The following is a 20,799-nucleotide window of genomic DNA, read 5'->3' on the forward strand; positions in this document are numbered from 1 at the left end:
TTGATAAAATAAATAAAACATAAATCTTAGGAACTATACAAAAAAGCTAAAATGTTCTCCACAGAGAAAAAATTTAAAAAAAACAAAAGTTGTGGGACTTAACCATTATGCATTTAGCTAACATCCGTTTTCCAAAAAAGAGGCTTTCTGTTAGACATAAAGATATTTTCTTTTTAAGAAATATAATAGTAGAATTAGAAATAGGTAAAATTAGATGTGGAACGGAGACCTACAGATATAGCTGCTGGGCTTTCTCTTAACTTCTAGAATGCACGTCATTAAACATTATAAAAATAAATGAATAGCACAGCCAGAGCAAATGTGCTAGATAGAAAAGAAGCATTAAAGAATGTTGTAATATATTCTTATCCATGAATATATAGATAAATTTACAAATATTTATATATTCTTATCATAATCTTGGATTCTGTTTTGGTATTTGCTTTTAAAGAAATCAATCATGAAGCCACACTTCATGGATCTGTATCTAGTATTACTTTTCCTGCTTATTTCTTAAAATCTAAAAGATACTTTCAAACTTCTAAAGCGGTAAAAATAATGGTATATTCCTAAATTGAATGCTTTTAATATATATAATAACTTGAAAACTATTATGTAAAATCACTGGTTTAACCAGCCAGCTCAATTCAGAGACCATTTTATTCAGGGGAAAAAATTAAATAATCTATATTTTTAACTTGTCAGTTCTATAAAAACTGTCAACTAAGTTGCTATATGTAAACACAACCCTAATTTTATATTACACAATTAAAAATCCCAATTTTAAATTGTATTTATAGGTACTACCTCATTTTAATCAGAAAATAATCACTATAGTCCTGAAATAAATTTGAAAAAATAAGTAACTAAAGTTCCAATTCTGAATTATAAACTAGATGGGTGTACAAATGAATTGATTCATGTATACTTTGGATGCTTGAAGAACCCAAGGACACAACACAGTCCATTTGCCTCTGATGGAAAGTCTGAGTGGAATCCTAACCGCTTAACCAAAGACTTCAGCCTGTGAACTGCAAAGCTTGTATCAAGTAGATATTTTTTAAATAAAACGTACATACCTCTGACACCTGGAAAACAGTTTTTGTTGGTAGGAAGACTCCATTTTGTGTTTACCTATCATAGAAAAAATAATCTACCCAAATTCAAAGTATTTTTGAATGTGTATATTGGTTTTAGCCTAACATTTAGACTTGAGAGACTTTTGAGATTAGGTGGTTAAAACTCACAAATTTGGTCCTTACCAATTTCTCTAGCACCAACTTCCAGTTCTCTTTGCATAACACAGCTTCCTCACACCCTTTTTAAGTGCTGTTCCTTCAGGGCACATATTGTGCAGTCAGAAGTGACCATAAGTGCTTCTCTTTTCACTAATAACTACAATCCTCTGCCCCTCTCCTTTCTGTTTGGCTGTATAATTTCTGGTTATGTAATTCTAATAGATGCTTTAGAAATTTTCAACATAAAAACATTTTATATGGAAATAAAAAAATCTACAGGAAGGCAAAATCTAATCAAAATAACTCATTTTCTATATACAGTGTAAAACAAACAGTTGTAAAAGAGTTGGCTTGATAGTTAGCCCAAAGTATCAAATTGAATGTGTCACACAGCTACAGATATAGAGTCTTTCCCCATAGATGGGCATATGCCTAGTGCTACGGTTCCTAAACTATGTGCTAAGGTACCAGGGTGCTGTAACTAATTCACAGGGGCACACAGGATATTTTAAAATTTCAAGGAAGATACAGAGACACTACATAAACTACCTTAGTTGTTTGGACCTTACTACTTGATAAAATGGAGCAGTTGGATATTTCTTTTGTCTTAGGGGCGCCGTAAAAAAATTAAACCATTGATGGTGCCTAAATCCTAGAAAGTTTAGGAACTTTTGGCCTAATCTAGTATATATTCAGTTTTTAAATTATTATGACCTTTTTTTACTGGGAAGTTGTTGTTGGTCTGTCATATTACAACTACAGAACAGAATACATATTATAACAAAACTTATTTTGCACTTACAGAGCTAGGTATAATATTATATAGATAAGTAACTGATTCATTTGTCTATACCAGTTGATTCCTTTGTCTTTATCATTTCATATGCTCATTTGTTTTGCTTTGTTAATTTAATAAACCCAATCTCAGATAGGCAACTACAGATTGAGAGATATTTGAAATCAAGTTTTGCCTCATTCTGCTACTTTGTCCTTGTGTAAGTTACTAAGCTTCAGCTCCTTCATCCACAAAATGGATTAAAAACACCCATTTTACTAAATTATTAGGGAGATTAAATAGGATTTTATATGAAACAGTGCCTAGTATTGTGTCTGTTTTATTAGGTTATTTATAAATGATAAATATTGAGTATAATGCCAGCAAAAGACAGATCTTGTTTCAAAAAAAAAAAAAAGATTCTATTATAAAACCCCACCCAGCAATTAGTTGCATTTTGTTTGCTATCTAAGATCACATTCATTCTGCCACACCTGAATGAGGCTTCCTCTGACTAGGAAAACATAATTGTTTAGTGAAAAGTAGTACTGTGCTGAGGAAAAATTTATCTCATGTAGATATAACCTTAACTTTAACTATTTTCATTTTAATCACCAAGTTTTAAACTTTTTCTATTGTCATTTTCCACTTGTCTGTTTATCAGAGCTCATGTTGGAAAAGATCATTTGATTTTTTTGAAAATGTATTTAGTCATTGTTTTGGCTATATGAAACCAGAAATGTATTCACATACTCATTCTGCATTTTAACACATTGATTAATTTTTCAGAAATGTGCTAAATAAAATAGCCATATAAAGTTACCGATTGAAATATTTAATTGCCTTATGAGATTAGCTTAAATAAATAGAAGTCGATGAGCCAAGCTTAATAAACTTAAAATATGTTGTATTTACTCTTCATCAGTTTTCTGAACAGTATTTCCGCTTCCAATAAAAAAGGAAACTCTCAGTTAATTAGTTCCTCATACACAACAATAAAATTAATGTTTAGGAGTTAAATACCATAAACTTCCTCAGGCATATTTGCTGATGTGTTCCTGTTTTTAGTTAATGTCACATGTTTTATTGTTTAATGGGGTATCATGTGGGTTCCATTATATCTCTCTTGTGCAAAGAGTCCATGTGTCCAGCATTTTAGGAGACTGCATTCTAATTTCTGATTTAACTATGTCAGCTGTGTCAGCTGACACACAGGTCATTGACCGTCAATGCTGAAACAATCACCAGATCTCAAGCTAAGACCCATTGACAAAGCACATTTTTATCAAACTGACAAAATAGGAATATGTGTTGTCAGGATCACGTACCATAGGTTCTTAGTAAATAAGCAAAGAGAAGAGGAAGTACTCATATCTCAGCCTTCTGTGTTTGTATGTGTTAGACTTATTTTGACCAGCTCTACCCTTTACCCCCTACCCTCAACATCATATAACCAAAGACTTTGGGTGAACCTGACTTAGTTGTAATTATTTATTTTTTAAAGAATTGCTTTGGTACCTGAACAGCCAGTCATTGAAATTCTCATCTGAAGGAAGTTAGATTGTTGGCTTAAGAATATGAAATGATTAAATAGTAAAAAAGACAGTACAAAAATGTATGTGACATTACACAATTATACGGTGACAGCCACCCTTCAGTTCTTATGGGAGAAATATTTCTAGGTCAATGAAATGTTTTTTGCTAAAACAGAGTTTACAATATTTTTACAAGTTTCATCACTGAGAAAAGGAAGATGTATACATCTTTATTGTGACAAAGTGTCATAAAGTGGTATAAAATAATAGTTTATATTGTGCCTTATTGTTTATAAAACATAGGCACATAATTAATTTTAAGCATTTTGAGGTGATAACTGAGCTATGTTAGTAACTATCGTTTACTCCAGTCTTCCCCCCCGCCACCTCACACACACTACACCACAAAAACATACACACAAGCAAGCAAAAAGTAAAGCCCTTTTTTTGAAAATTCCTCAAATTTTAGTAGACTTTAACATCTAATATAATTTTAATATCTAATCCTTTAATCCACATTGATTTTTAACAGTTACAAACATGAGAATGCCATTCAATTTAAGTATAAACTCATTCAGCTCAGTATTTTCGTTTTGACATAAATCTCATTCTTGATAATATAAATGTGTCAAATGGAAGGAGTGCTTGGCGAATGACATTCCATGCTCTTAGTCAAGAGACCTCAAAATGTGATAATACCGTATGAATACGCCCTAGTCCAGCCTAACCCTCAGAATTCGAAGTTCATATTTTTGTTGCCACAGCAAACATGAAATCTCATCTCAGTAGAAGACTCACACTAAGGCCATCAAACTGAAGTATATGCCCAGAAAATCAATGTATTATTTTATTTGAATAAATGTAACTGTTAACAATACTGAACAACTCTCTTCTCCAGTAAGCATGCTCTTTCACTGAAGAAAGCTCCATTAGAAGACAAATTTGAGTTATAAGGGTGATAAGATAATATGGAAGCAGAAAAAAATATTTAATAATGCAGTTCAGGATAGTGTTTTGCTTCTAAGTCTATAACAGATACATATGAGGACTAAACAAGTCATGCTCTTGGAATATCATGTGAATCAGATACTATATTAGGTTTACCTACTGTAAAAGGACAAAATAATAAGTTAAATATGGTAAAAGAACGAATGCTTTTCACTCACATAGTAGTCCCAGCATTGCTCATATCATTGCTCTGTGATATCAAGTCCCAGGCTTGTTTTCTTTTTATTATACTACCTTTCACAAATTACAGCTTCCATCTCACTGACTGCAATATTTCTCCAACTACCACATCTCCATTCCAGTCAGTGGAAAGGGCAGAAGCAGGGAGAACTACAGCTACTTATTAAACAGTACTGTTTCCCTAATAATTTATTTTGGCTCTGTTCTCAAGGAATATATTTAAAACTTTTTTAAACCTCTTTATATAGTCAGCTCATAACAACCCTTCACATTTTTTTCTAATATGTTAAAAAGATAGCATTTGCTGATTATGCAAACCTCAAACAATGTAGAAGTATAGAAAATAGAAACTAAAATTTATCTGCCTGTACTTACATACCTCTAAAATGTCACTCCCCAGAGAGAATTGCTGTTTACAATTTGATACTTATTTTTCTAGAACTAGATATAGGTATAAATATATATGTATTTACACATAAATATATATGCATCTATTTATATCTAGATGTAGATATGTAATAAGTAGGATATGAGCATATCTGTATATTGTAATATATGTCCTATAATACACATGTATTGTATTTATAATATGTACTACATAATATACAATGCATGTGAGGATAAATTGACTATATTCTACCTATAAATATTATATATATATAAAAATATATATATTATGGCCATCTTTCTTCTTTCATACTTTTAGATCTAAATTATCCTGAATCATATTTCATAAAGCTGGATGTACTATACTTGTTTCCCACTAATGAACAATTTAAATTTGTCTACAATACTTACGGTTTTAAACAAATGTACAATGTACATTTTTATGTGCCCATATTTGCCCCAAATGAATTCTTCCATTCCCAGTATGTGGTATTTTACTTTTATTTATTTGTTCTTTTTTGAACATTTTTTCACCTGAGCAATTGCTTTTAAATTCTAATGTTGAGTTGATTAATAGAAGCTTTAAAACTTTCAAAATTGACTCCTCTGGGTTAAGCTATGAATAAGCATCAGTAAGATGTAATTTGAAACTATTAATTGTCTGGATTTAATAAATTCTGTCAGAAAAAAATTAAGCAAAGTATCAGAAGACCTTAAAAGGTAGTCACAATCTCATTTCATATTATTTTATGCCCGTGAGCAAGTCATTTTTCCCTTTATGTCTTAGCTTTTTAATCTTTAAGGTAGCTACGGTAATGTCTGCTCAACTCACTTTGTAAGAGATTGTAAAAATTAGATGGAATGAGTTTACACATTTCTAAAGAAGTTAATTATTGTATAACATATCATTATTATGTGTTAAATGTATAGGCCTATTTTGAAAATTTAGAATGTGACATAATGAAAAGAAGTTTAGAAGTTTATTATGGGACATTATATATCTGGCCATTCAAGACATTTGTATCATTTGTGTTTCAGTTTTTAGGGTGAAGGGAAATTCCATAACATTTCTTAATTTCCAGAGGTCTAAAATTCACCATTCTAGTGGAAAGCTCTAGGCCAGGAGTCATCCCAAATGTATATCCCGTAGGCTTAGTGTTACATTGGTTTAGGAAGTTTTCTATTCTCAACCTGCAGATCACAGACTCTGGATGTACTCCGAGAGGAAGGATGTCTGTCAAGGAGCCTTGATAGACAGAAAAGTGGAAAGGCTATAAAGAGTGTCAAAAAAGTGAAATGCTTGCTAAGCCTTAATACTAAAAGTGGAAAATAAAAGAGAAATAGCATTTGATTTGGTGTTAAGTGGCTTATATGAATTCCCCTCTTCTAAATCCCTACTTTCTAATACATGAATCATTTTGGAGGCTTTTTTTCTTTACCACTTATTTCCTCATAAGACAGAGAGGCAAAATTTAGACATCATAGATCTGGATATAGAAGCAGTTCCTTAATTAATGATTCTCTTCGAGCAGCTTAAAATGAGTTATTATGCAATAGCTTAAATGATGCCTTAGTAGTAGTAATGGTGGAATATAGAAGGAAAAAGAGACTTCTTTGATTCATTGTCACCTTTTCAGGGATATTCAGATTTCTTAGGTAATTAATCCAGGAATTTTCACTGGTACTAGAATTCAATTTCTGGGCAAAGAGGTGAAGGAAGAATGTTATCTCTTTTATATGCAGAAATGTCTTCTCATTTGGAGAGGTGTTTCTTAAAGAGTTTATAATCTTTTACTAAGCCAGCCAACTAGGTAACTATTAAATTAAGTAGGATAAAGTTTTTATTTGCTATGCTACATTAAAAAGACATAAAAATATTTATTTTTAAGAATCTCTTACTGAAAAAATTTAACCTGTGACAAAGCAGTTAAGAACTTACAATTATCTCAAAATATCTTCTTTTAAACTAGCTGTAGAGTCAAACCAGAGATAACTTATTAATTTTACTTTCTCAAATAAAATTCATATGAAATATTTATATTCATTACTTATCATTTTATGAGGTTACTATAAAATACTATCGTTTCTCATAAAAAATCCAAATATTAAAAGCAGTATAGATTTTTCTGCATTTAGAAACCTCTTTCCCTTTACTTGTGTGTTCCATATCAATTGTTCTGAACTTCTTAACTTGGTTTCCAAAAGCTGATTTAAGAGAATTATAAATTTAACTACCTAAAATGAAAGAGGAAGTATAGCTGAGATTATTGCTATAAAAAAGCAGAGTTCAGTTTGCTTGGATTTCAGAAAGTATAAGTGATTTGAAATAATTACTATGATAGATTTGAAACAATCAAAATGATAAAAGATTTTGTTTTCATCGTTTGTTTATATCTAGCATCTTTTCTAGTAGATACCTTGACCATGCTCAGGTGCTTTAATGACACCACTATAGGGGGTTCTTGTTCATGAACAAATCATTTTAAGGTTTAGGAAATTCATAATGTTTATTTTTACTATCCAAGGGGATATAAATTACTTTTAAAATCAAAATTTATAAAAGAGATAAATTATGAGATATTATAAAAGAGGCATTGAATGTATGAAAATATTTTACCGAAGATTCTTTAATGACCTCCTGCAGGTCCTCATTTCCTCATGTCCCCAAACGCTAGACTTCTCTTTCTTCCTTCATTTCCTATTCTACCTTTGTATCATTGGCAGCTGATCTAAAACATTATTATTGTTTGGAATAAACCCCGTATAAAAAATACTAATTTTTTTCTTTATTTGCTTACAATCTGTTTCTTTTACTAAACCTTGAGCTTTTGATATTGGAAGAGTGGTCTTCTTTGTTTGATATTTATTAATTCTGAATGAAATCACACCTTCATTTATTCAGTCAACAAACATTTTAATAGCCTGCACTATGTATTTAACAGAAGTGAGCATTTTAACAATTTCTATGCAGGAACTGGGCATTTAAAGATGAGTAAAACATAATCCCTGCCTTAACAATACACATAGGGCAGGTGAAAAGAATGGGATATAAACAGATGTAATATGATAGATATATGCATAGAGTTTTAACAGAAGTGAGAGGAGAGGAAACAAATTCAAATCTGAGAGTGATGGAAGGTGTCAGGGACAGTCCCTTAGAGTGGGAGCCCCTAAGTCTAATCCCAAAGGATGAAAAACAACTAAGCGATTGAAGAAGGTGTTGGGGTAGAGGAGTATAGAAACAACATTGCTGGCAGAAAAGGATAAAAATCATCTTGGATGAAGTTTAGAAAGCAAAGGTTGAAATAAGGTATACACAAACCTATAAGCAGTTTGACGTGTGAAGTAAATTATAGGACAAGTAATGACAAGTGAGTAGTTTGAGGACATAAGAAACGACAACTTGAAAATATTTATAAACCTTACATGCCGGAGTTACTGAAAAACCATTGAAAGACCAAAAGCAAGAGTTGAAATCATACTGGCATTTATTCATCCATCCATCCATCCATCCATCCATCCATCCATCCATCTATCCATTTATGTCAAGGCATATTTTTATTATTCACTTTTGTAATTTTAAGTCCTTTAACACAATATATAATCAATAAAAATTTATTAAATTTTAATTACAACCAATGAATATCTCTTGTATGTCTGTAATGAGTGCCACTAGAAGCTGATTAGAGAATTTCTTTAGCACAAGACTGGAGCCTGGGAGACTGGGAGGTTTTTCTAGTAGTAAGAAATGAAAGTGTGGGAGTTATAAAACAAAGCTTATGATTGATTGGCCATGGAGGTGAAAGGAAGGGAGATATCAAGGATTCTTCACATTTTTAGCCTAGGAGACCAGGAATTACCAAATGAGATAGAAATACCAAGAGTAGAAGTAGATTTTGTGAGAAAACTGATGAATTAAGTTTTGCATATGTGAAGAATGAGCTTCCTACTGGACGCTTAGAGGGCGGTTGTCTAAAAAACAGTGGGAAAGGTCTAGGTTGGTGCCACGGATTTGCAATATATTACTTTGTATATAGTAGTTGGACCATAAGATTCACTAAGGTCATTTACATAAAGTGAATAGAATGAGAAAAGCCAGGCATTAAAGGTTAGACACTAAGAATTACCAGTATTTAAGGGATGAGTGGAGGAAAGTAGAACAGCCTGTTGCAGAAATAATAAAATCAGCATGAGTAAGGTATAAGGGGAATCAGAAACGCATGTTCTAAGAAAAATCAGCAGAGTATAGATGTAGTTAGAGAAGTGGAGAGTCATTAGCAGTATCACAATGATGTCCATTAAAATTTGGCAATTTGGAGGTCATTAGTAAATTTATAAAGCATTTCTAGAAAAGTTTATGGATTGAGAACTAAAGTGTTGGAGAAGGATTTAGGTTTATCATGGAAGACCAATTTCTAAAAGTTTAGAAGAAAGAAGGTAAATTGTTTCTCACTAAACACTAAAAAAAAAAAAGTGTTTTAGAGGCATTTTAGAGCCTAGTTTATTTTTTTTTTTTTTTTTTAAGATAGGAGGTAATTGTACATATGTTTAAGGACATGATGATGTGTATAAATCCTTACCTTGGTATCTGAAGTCCTCAATATACTCTAATCAACCTAAATATTTCTTGCTACTATATGAAATCGGTACAGCTGTAGACTAGTTCACGAAGACATGTTGCCCACTCATTTCTCTGACTTTTAGCCTCATCTATTCAATCTTTCAGCAGTTAATTTGTTATCTATTTTATACTAGACATTACAGCCCTTGGACTTTTCTTATATTTTCTAATTAACTTTTTTATTCAAGACCTAACTCAAAGCCAGCCCCTACTCTGATTCTCCCTCCAGTGATTTCTGCTGAAATAAATTTCTCTCTTCTTTGGTAATTACTGCCTTTCTCATTTGATCCTAATCATATGACTTGATTCTTTTCACTTTCCATGTTTGTATATCTGAAGCTTAAATGAGACATTATATACACACATTTGTAAATATATTCACATCTATATGGATGTATATATGTATATTTATATGTATAGGTTTAAATGTTTTAACAGAGTGCTAAAAGTCAACAAATATTAATAGTCCACATTTCATATCGGTGGGAGAATAATGAATTATTCAAATATTATGTTGGAACAATTGAATAACTTTTTGATTAAATATATTTTTAAACTATGTACTAAGATAAAATATAAGCCTAACTATGATTTCCCCCTCCCCTCCATATTGTTTTTTCCCATAAAATTGGTTATCATGTCTGCTTCCCAAATTTGTTTCCTCCTCTTTTTCCCTTATGATAAGTTTAGGCCATTATCATTTCCCACTAGATTTACTACAATAGTTTTTAACGTGTCTATTTATCTCCCGTCTCCCTCTTCCAATCAATTCTGTCCCTTGCCACAAAATTGATCTGTCTAAAACACAAATCAGACTATATCACTTTCCTGTTTAAACTCTTTCGATGACTTCACATTGCCTTCAAAATAAAACACGAGACTCTTCAAGCTATGTGTCTTACCTGCTTTTAGCTGCATAACTTACCATTCCCTTTTCTGCATCAGACACATTGAGAGTATTAAAATAAGCCTGGAGTTAGGGGCCAATAAAGAATAGTGGTTATTGTTAGCACTGCCCTGTAAATGGCAGGGGGCTCCTTCTAAGCAGGAAGAACATACCAATTCATCTACTGGCCCATGAGATGAAAGAAAGCAACTTCCTTCAAAGTTCCATTCACAGTGTTCTTTTTAACTTTATTTTGTCTTAGACTCCTACAGAGCTCCCTCCACCTAAAAGTCAGAGTGATAAGAGCAAGATGTTTTAAGTACCAGTCTAAGAATATGATTAAAAAGAGCAATTCTGGTTGCACTAAATAGCCAACTTACAATGTGACTCTCCAGCAGTTAGAAGATATGGAAAGCAGATGATAAAATGGTCTCAAAAGATAATTTAGCAGTGAAAATAGCCTTTTTTTTTTTTGAGACACTTTAGCAAATAAACTTCCTTAACACTTTTCCAGGCTGTTATTTTCTTGAGGTATCTAGAATACCTTCTACACTCTTCTGCTTTGCTTATTGTATTGTTGAATTGGTTTGCATGTTTATCTCCCTCACTTGATTTGGAACTGGTCTAGAGTATGGATTGCGTATGTATGTGTAGTGTATAGCTTTTAATTTTTCTATTTTTCAACACCAAGAGAATGTAATCTGGTATTTGTCGAGGAAGCAAAACAAAACTAAACCCAAAAAACCATAGGAAGCTATTAAGGAAGTGAATTTCCTTATTTTAGTGAGGATAATGCCCTAAAACTTTCCAAAACCTTTCTGTTAGTTTAGTGGATGAAAGGGTGTGTGTCCTTGACCCTGGGTAAGAACATACTTTTGACAACCTTTCTCAGTCTAAATAAACTTGTTGGAAAACATTGTTTTTCGTAATTTGTGCTATGTAGTATAGAAATGCATCCTCCATAGTGTCGCTGGAGATGATTAATAACTAAATATTTGTTACTTTAATACTAATGCAATTAATAGGTTTCCTGCAGAGTTATTGAGTTATTGAATACTAGCTATATTATTTGTAGCAATAGATACTGTAAGCTAGCTTGTATTCTGAAAACAATTGACTAATATGCCTCAGCATATTCTTTAACTTTTTGAAAAATTTTAAAGCTAAAATTTTCCATACTTGGCTTTAAAATAAGAAGCAAATTAATTTTGGACAAGCTTAGGGAAAAACTGTTCAAATGGTTAAAACCTAGGAAAGAGTAAAAAAATTTCTTTTCACTAGCTTAAAGTAAATTTGAATAACTTACACATGGTTGAACTTTAAAAGTCAGAATTTTCCATTATTTAATTTTTATGAAGTACCTCATGAGGTATTTACAAAATAAACCTGTTGTAATATTTTTTAGTACAGTTAATTGAGGAATGGTACAAATAGATGACAGAATTTAATTCCATAAAAGATCTTTTTTTCCAACAGTTTCTAAATTTTTCTTTTGCATCAAGAACTATCCTTGTCCTTGTTTTTAAAGCCTGATACATTCTATGTCCAGTTTAGAACATTGAAACATGCATATAATATATTTTGAAGTTAATTAAATATAATTTGAATTTAATTAAAAATTAAATTGCTATATTGGCTGTTTTTATAGTTGTATTTGTGTTTACTTAGTAATGGGGCAAATTTCAAACAAACTAGTTCTAAACATTCTGGGCCTGAAAAGTTAGTAACAAGGTAGATATGCTTCAAGTAATGTATATTTGCATATTGGATGGAGATGGTTGTGATAATGTGGTGCCTTAGACACCAACCTTTGGAAATTAGATACCCTGTTTATGATTATAAACTTATATCTTTGAAACTATATATGATTAAAGGTATATAATAGCTCTGGTAATCTTTTTAATTATCACGGCTAGTCTTTTGTTTTCTCCAATTCACTTAAACGTCAAATACATTGATATGTGGCTATATATGGCAAACATGTTGTATTAGTTTTCTTGGGCTGCCATAACAAAATATCACAAACTAGGTGGCTTTAAACAACAGAAATTTATTTTCTCAGAGTTCTGGAGTCTAGAAGTACAAGATCAAGGTGTTAACAGGGTGGATTTCTTTCTAAGACTTCTTTCCTTGGTTTGGAGATGGCCATCTTTCCCTCTGTCCTCACGTGATTGTTCCTCTGTTTGTGTTGTTTGTGTCCTAATCTCTTTTTCTTATAAGGACAGCAGTCATGTTGGATTAGGGTCCACCCATGTGACCTCATTTTACCTTAATTACTTCTTTAAGACCCTACCTCCAAATACAGTCACATTCTGAGATCCTAGAGTTTATGACTATGACATACAAATTTTGGGGAATACAATTCAGCCCATAACACATATATAAATTATTTGTAAATATACATCTACACACCCACACAATATAGCATTTATATAACATAATAGTTATTCTCTCTCTCTCTCTCTCTCTCTCTCTNNCTCTTGAACAACATAGATTAAGGCCGCCAACCTCCATACAGTCAAAAATCTGTGTATAACTTTGACTCTCTAAACCTTAGTTGGCCTGTATCTGTGAGGAATTGGTACCAGGACACCCCATGTGTATACCAAAGTCCACAGATGCTCAAGTCACTATATACAATGGCATAGATCAATGTATACAGTCGGAGCTCTGCATCTGCTGACTCCCAACCACAGATAAAAAACAGCACAATTTTTAAAGTTCTGCATGAAATGGACCTGCACAATTCAAATGGTATAGTTCAAGGCTCAACTGTATATATGTGCAAAGAAAAAAATAATTATATTCATTTCATTAATAGACATTAATAAATTTAGGAAATGAAAAAATAGTATTCTAATATATGCTTCTTTTTTAATGTTACATAATGGTCTATATTTTAACTGAAGAGCTTCAAATGCACACGTAATACTCAAATTGTTATTAACAGTTAGATGTTAGTAATTCGTAATTGCCCAAACACCTATGCAGATGTTTAGTGTCAATCCAGGGGTTAAAGATAAAAGTTCATCTTTAAGACCTCCTAGTACCTACCTTCTTTAATGATACTTGTTAAACTTCATTTCCTATCCATTGCCTTTTCATATTTAAATATCCTCAAATCTGAACAGTTTCCTAACTCTACCTTCAATCTCTTTTCTCTTATTCAATCACCTATCAATTTAATTGGTTTTCTCTCCATTCCTTCTGCATATCATAATCACGTTTTGATGCATTTCACCCAACATAAAACCTCTTTTCTCTCCTCTACCTGCAAACTTTTAAGGCTAAGCTCACTCTTATTTTTACCTTTATTCTCTAAAGAGAATAATTAGTTTTCCTTTAACTCCCATAGTACCTACTGATGGTCAATACTACTCAAATAAGTACTTAATTAGAAAAGATAGTTGTGTTACAGATAGAGACTAAGTTTTGTTTTGTTTTGTTGTTTTTATCTCCCACAGCACCAAGCAGAACTCTGGTCAGTTGGTAGATATTATAAGTGCTTATTTATTGATTAATTCACAACAGGAAGAGTAAATTATATGAACTGAATTATTACTGTGAAGAGCACCACAGCCTCTATACTTTTAAGGCAGTTAATTTTAATATGTTATATTCATTAAATGAATATAAATGACTTACATAGTTTTAAGTGTTTTAGTTGTCAATTCTAATAGTCATGCTATATTTGTTGTTTTAGCTAGTTTGCATAAATACAAATTCAGCATTTAAACATCTAAAATTCTCTTTATAAAATTTCATAACGTTTTATAGATTACATATTGAAAATACCAAATGATAATTAAAGCCTTATCATATAACATCAATTGCCCCCTCAACTTGTAGCATTAGGTGTTTTTTTTTTTTTACGATTTACTGGATCTTTCTTGATGTACAAACATGCTATAATTTTTACAAGTGTATACATTTTAAATAAAGTTTCCTTGATTACATATCCTCCGCTAGCTAATGCAAAACATCTCAGTGCAATTGTCTTTTTCAGTACTTCTCAAATGAATACAAATAATGTAGGGCTCTTGTTTAAAATTTAAATTCTAATTTAGATATATGCTTGTTGCTTTAACATGTTATCTTAAAACTTAGTGGCTTAAGAAAACAAACATTTATTTGGACACACCCATGCTGGGTACCTCTGGCTCAGGATCATTCATACAGCTTCAGTCAAGGTGTTGGCTTGTACTGTAGTCATCAGTGGGCTTAATTTGGGGGAAGAATCTGCTTCCAAACTCTCTCCTTTGGCTATTGTCAGACCTCATGTCTTTGCTTACTGTTGGCAGAAGACATCAGTCCTTTGCTATGTTAGTATCTCCATAGGGCAGCTCACAATATAAGCTGCTTGCTCCAAGATGGAGAGAGGAGAGTAAGGATGGGAAGAGGGTAAGGAAGACAGATCCAGTCATGGTGTAAACTCATCCTCAAAGTAATATCTCATCAATTTTGCCCTCTCCTGTTCAAGAGGAGGAAATTATACAAGGATGCATTTCTAGGAAGTGGGAGTCATTGGGGGTTCCATCTTAGAGGTTGTCTGCTACAGTGGATTTGGGGTGGGGTCTGAAATTCTGCATTTCGAAGAAATTTCTAGGTGATGCCAGTGCTGCGCCTCAATAACTTTACTTCAAAAAATAAGGGTCTACACTTTCTGCTTTCAGTTTCTTAACCTCAGACATGCTTTGTTTATCACACTCACTCCAGTTCGGTTTTCCCACTATCCACTCCACTGAAATTGCTCTTGCAAAGTTACTAAATGACTTCTCCATTACTAAATTCAGCATTTGAAAAAAGTCATCACTCTTTCTGAAAATCTTCCTTTACTTGGCTTCTGGAACACCAAGTTTATATTTCTCCTCTCTTTTTATGCTAGTTACCTATCTCCTCGACTATAAATGTTAGTGTAATTCTTGGACCTCTTTTTTTCTTTTTTTAATAACTCCTAAACGGTCTCATGAAGGCTTATAGCTTTAAATTCAGATATATGCTGACAACTCTCAAATTTATGACTCCTATATGGATTACTCTCCTAAAGTCCTAACATATTTATCCAGAGCCTCAATGAACATACTTATTTGGATATCTAATAGTAATTTTAATCTTAAAATGTTTAAATCCGAAGTTATCGTCTCTGTTTCGCCTTTCTCCTCAACCAGGCCCAAGGGGCAATCTTGCTTCTCATCCATGTTTGAAAACCCAACAGATAGTACCACTGTCCAATTAGCTGTTTAAGTGAAAAATCCGAGAGTCATCTTTGAATCTGCTCTTTCTCTCATTGCAAAAAATCATTAAGTATTGTCAGTTCTGCCTCTTAAATATCATTTGACTTTCTTCGTCATTCTTTACTCCAACATCATACCCTCGTCCAGACTATTATTATGCATTATATATGAGTTCTGCATCTTTATATTCTTGATTGCAGCTTCCAACCTCTGAACCAGGTGATTTTACTCAGCCCGTTTTATTTTCCATGTTCATGGTTTCCCTTATTTTATGGGATAAAGTTTACGTTCTTTAATATTGTTTATAAAGCCCTGCATAATCTGGCTCAGGATTCCCTCTCTAGCCCCATTTATCTTTACTTCCTTATCTGCACAGAACTTCAGCAATGCAGGGACTGACTGGACTAGGATATAAAAGACCCATCTGACTACAAGTTTTCATGAAAATTGCTTCCCTCATAATACTCTTCCTTCTCTTCTTAGCCTGGCTAGCTTTCACTTAATTCTGGTTTTAGCTTAAACAGGACTTCTTCTTAGAGGTGATCTTGGACTTGTTAGACTAGGTTTGGGCCACCCACAATGTAGTCTGTAGCATTATGTACTTTTCTATCTTACCAGTCAATACATTCTATACTAATCTTACTTTTTTTTTCTTTTCAACTTATCTTTTTCTTCCGTTAAGCTGTAAGATCTAGGAAGACCAAATCAGCAGTGGTAGAGTCAGATATTGGCATTTTGAAGCCTAAAACATGTAATTTGGGGGCCCTCTTTAAGAATAAAAGTATGAAAAAATACACACACACATGCACTTAACTGAAAAATTAAATATTCACATAAAAACAAATCCCAACAAAGTAAAACATTAAGGAACTGACAAATATGAAAAGTATGACTATGAACACACGGCTAGGGTGTTAAATCCCAGTAAATATACTTCTTCATATTAGTCTTCTTTAAAGCTCTATTTCTAGTGTCAAGAGAGAGCAGTTCATAGCAACATATCAGGTACTCAATAAATATTTTTGAATGAATATATTAACTGAGTTATTGTCAGTTATATTATTTATACATTTGACATTCACTAAGTTTTTCATGTTAAATTAGATTCCTAAAACACATATTATATATTAGAAAATTGTTTTTATAGTTATTATTTTCAATTATTTGTTATGGTCATATTTCAAATAATAATTACATATCAGTTTGAGTATCATTAGGCTACATGCAAAAAGTTTGTCATGCCTCTTTCCTAAGCAGAAAAAATTTTTTACATCAAAACTATACATTATAATCTTTTTTATGTGTGTATATGTATATATGTGTGTGTCTATATCTTTATGGGTCATATATTAAGACTTAGATCAATTTTGTATTACTTAGATTTAATTTCTTTTAGATATTCACACAAACAGAAACTCTTTGGGAGAAACGACTTATGTTCTGCTTCATTTATATTTTTATAAACATTAGTCTCTGGAATAACAAAGATACTAATATTTTATATAACTTAAAAATGCATTAAATGTTTTCTTTATTATGAATTTGTCCCTAGGACATAACTTAAGTAGTTATTTCAGTCAAGACAGTAACATAGCATTGAAAAGATAAGCTACTTGGCTTACATCTTTAGAGTTTAATTTGTTAAAATAAAATTAAATTTGTTAAGTTCCTTTTATAATAACATTTTAAATTTGCTGAGGAGTTGGTGTGCTCATATCAAGACTGTCAGGTGTGTGAGTGTATGTGATGTGTGTGTATGTGTGTTGTAAAGTGCAGTCCTCTGATCAATGTGCACTTTTTCCTCCCATTTTCCTAAATACATCATGAAAAAAGGATGAGGTTTCCGCCTTAATTGCTTGTGCCTTTTATTCACATTCCTCTCTCAGCCAGAATTGTGAAAAGAGTGTTAGTAAAAGGCTGCACAATAGAGCTTTTCATTAGGCCTCAGCAAGGCACACAAAAGAAGGCTTTTGGAAAGAGTGAATGCATGAGTTTAATTTGCAGGTGGAGAGTAGATAAAAGGTGCTGACGCCTCTATTATTCTCTTACTTAGGTGACCCTTACCCTGTTCAGCTGATCCCAACTACCATGGCAGCTGCTGCCGCAGCAACACCAGGCTTAGGCCCACTCCAACTGCAGGTAAGTCAGGAAACAATACAGAAGGGACAAAGGTTAAGTAAATACTGAAAATAGCTATTATCCTGTTAAAGCAAAATACAACTGACAAGTGATATTTGTCTCACTCTTTTTTGTTTTTGAATTTATTTGTACTGATCCTCAACTAAAAATTAAAATGTTGATTCTTTTAATTTTTAGCCCTGTTCTCTGTACTAAAGATAGCTTATTGTAATTTTTTATTGCCTGGTATGATTTAACAAAATGAGCTGTAGTTTTGCTTTGATTACCATGTGCCATAATTTCCTCACAGAATGGTCCTCATCAAGTTAAAAAGAACAAAAATATCTACAAAAGATATTCAAACAGATACTTATGGATCAAGGAAACTTAACAAAAATTACATTTAAAATTGCTCAAGATGCCCAGTATTACTGAAGCAATCTGTAGGTCTCTTTATTTTCCTGCTAATGCCAGCTCCATTGGGCAAGCAAGGGTAAGTAGACCAAGCAAGCAGGTGGCTAAATGAGCGCAATTTTATCCAACCATCAGTTTAGATAGTTTTTATCCCTGCAAAATACATATTCCCACATATCCAAGAATGTCAAGTGATAACTTTACTAGATGACCAAGTGATTTTGGAAATTTTGTCTCTAGAGTTGAAAAGAACATCAATAAAATTATATTATAGGTATCTTTTATTAATTATTTAAATCTTCAAATCAGCGTCCTATAAAATCTTTCCTAGTTTCTGTTATTATGGACTTTATAGTTATGGAATTAATAGGAATAACACCATCTAATAATAAGATTAATCTTCCCTTTAGAGAAGTTTCATATTTTTCTTTGCCTGAAAAACACAGTATGCCTGTAAAGCCAGATATAAAGCAGTTGTGCTTAATAAAATTAAAACATATTCATGAAAGTGCACTGTCATGATAGGTCAATCTTAGTCAATAAGATTGTATTGTAACATCAAAACATAGATACAGCTGGCCCGCAAAGGGGATTGTCAGAAGACCTGTGGGTTTCTGAAAACCCAGCGGGACCTCACAAAGAACATAGGAGAAGCTGAGACATACATGTTCTCCAGAGGTTGATAACAGTCATTCCTATTTCACCTTTTCTGCAAAAAGCTACAATCTGACTTTCTGTTGGAAATACCTCGAGAAGTGTTGGAGCCACAGAGAAAATAATAGTAACATGACATTTTATATCCTTTGAAATGGCATCTAAGAAAAGACTATAATACAGAGTAGTTGTAATAGGTAAAACTAAAAAGAGTAGTGGAATTAAAGGAAGAGGGAAAAGTATCCAGCAGTAGATTTGAATGTGAAAAATAATAGTTTTAGAGATTTACAATGTCTGTTTTCAAAGCAAGTTAGGCTTTCACCATTGGATTAATAGTGAAAGGGAGCAAGGGTGAGTTGGAGGCCTCCCCTATGTTTTGTTGCAGGATTCTAGTAGAAAATATTAGGCAACAATCCAAACCTCTTTTCCTATAGAGATAATATTAGAATATTTGACACAAATTAAGTTTTATTTCTGTCCTTATGATGTGATAGCAGATTCCCTTAAAATTTAAAGATACAATTTTTTTCTTTATCGGAAAACAAGAGAAAAGATACCAAACATATTTGTTCTTTCTTTAACTATAATTTGTTCTATAAAGATCTTTACATAAGTGACATTGTACCCATTGAAAATATATATTTTAATTGGGATCTCAGTAAATCAACACTGTGGTCTAATAAGAAAATTAATAATCCAAAACTCTTTTATGGTAAGATATTAGCTACTGTTAAAACACACACACACACACTGCTCATGATTAAAATATGGTACACAAATCCAAACATATTCCAAATGCATGTGATGACAGATACTCTGGCTTTTCTTTGAAGCAGATCAACATACCTTTACTAGGGTGCCTACACCAATTTACTCTCTACTCATTTCCCCAGACTTCAACTTTCCCCAGAGCTGTAAAGGAGACCTGTAATACTTCCCCTCTCTTTGCTTTAAAACAGCATCCAAATTTTTCTTCCCAGAGGGTCAGAGCAAAACTAACTACAATGCCTAGTCAGAATTGCTTTGTCTTATCTTATCCCTTATCCAACATTCACCCCAATCTTGAGAACTTACTTCTGAGAAGTTTCATCCCAGTGGAGTATAATGTATGAGCCAGCTTTAATTTTCTCCAAATTCTGCTTTTAATTACACTCTGTTAAATCTCCATTTTTCATCCCTTAGTATTCCTTGAGTGGGGTTTATCATTTTTGAGTCCCTTTCAGTGACTAAAATTCTCTTTTAGTTATTAAGATTCTGTACTAGATTCTATGTTAGAGTCTCTGGTAAGGCTTTCACAAGGATTATGTCATTTTATCTAATTATACTACTTTGTGTTATATATTAATATCTTCATTTGGCAAGCAAGAAAACTGGGTCACAGAGTTCAAAATCCACGGTTTTTAAAACAATTACATTTGCTTCTCCAAATATAGGCAATATTATTTTAAACTTTGGAGGCATTGCCCCTCTTAGGACATTTGCTAACTCAGTAATTTGCTAATCAAATTATAACAATAATGCTGATTAATTAGTACTAATGCAAATACTCTTTATGAATTGCAATACTGAAAGTATCAGGATTCATAATGATAGCTATCTACTTCAAACTCTGCATTTTTCATTTCTTACCTCTTTATAAAGATATATGTCAATTCAAGCCTTCTTTTTGAACATCTAGATTTAAGAAGGGATACTGTACACCTATTCTTAATCATGGTTGACTTTGTTTAACCACTATTTGTGTTTTCC

The 20,799-nt window shown here is 32.3% G+C and overlaps 1 protein-coding gene across 15 annotated transcripts in view; it reads left to right on the forward strand.

Moving 5' to 3' along the window:
- SOX5 (SRY-box transcription factor 5) overlaps positions 1 to 20,799 on the forward strand; it is a 907,668-nt gene that overhangs the window by 788,215 nt on the left and 98,654 nt on the right. For all 15 annotated transcript variants that reach the window (XM_039882498.1, XM_039882492.1, XM_039882491.1 and 12 more), the window contains one exon: positions 17,918 to 18,003. In XM_039882498.1, coding sequence (XP_039738432.1) covers positions 17,918 to 18,003 — 86 coding nt within the window. The remainder of the gene's footprint in view (positions 1 to 17,917; positions 18,004 to 20,799) is intronic.

Source organism: Pteropus medius, unplaced genomic scaffold, assembly GCF_902729225.1.
Source record: "Pteropus medius unplaced genomic scaffold, Ma_sr-lr_union100, whole genome shotgun sequence".
Taxonomy (NCBI): Eukaryota; Metazoa; Chordata; class Mammalia; order Chiroptera; family Pteropodidae; genus Pteropus; species Pteropus medius.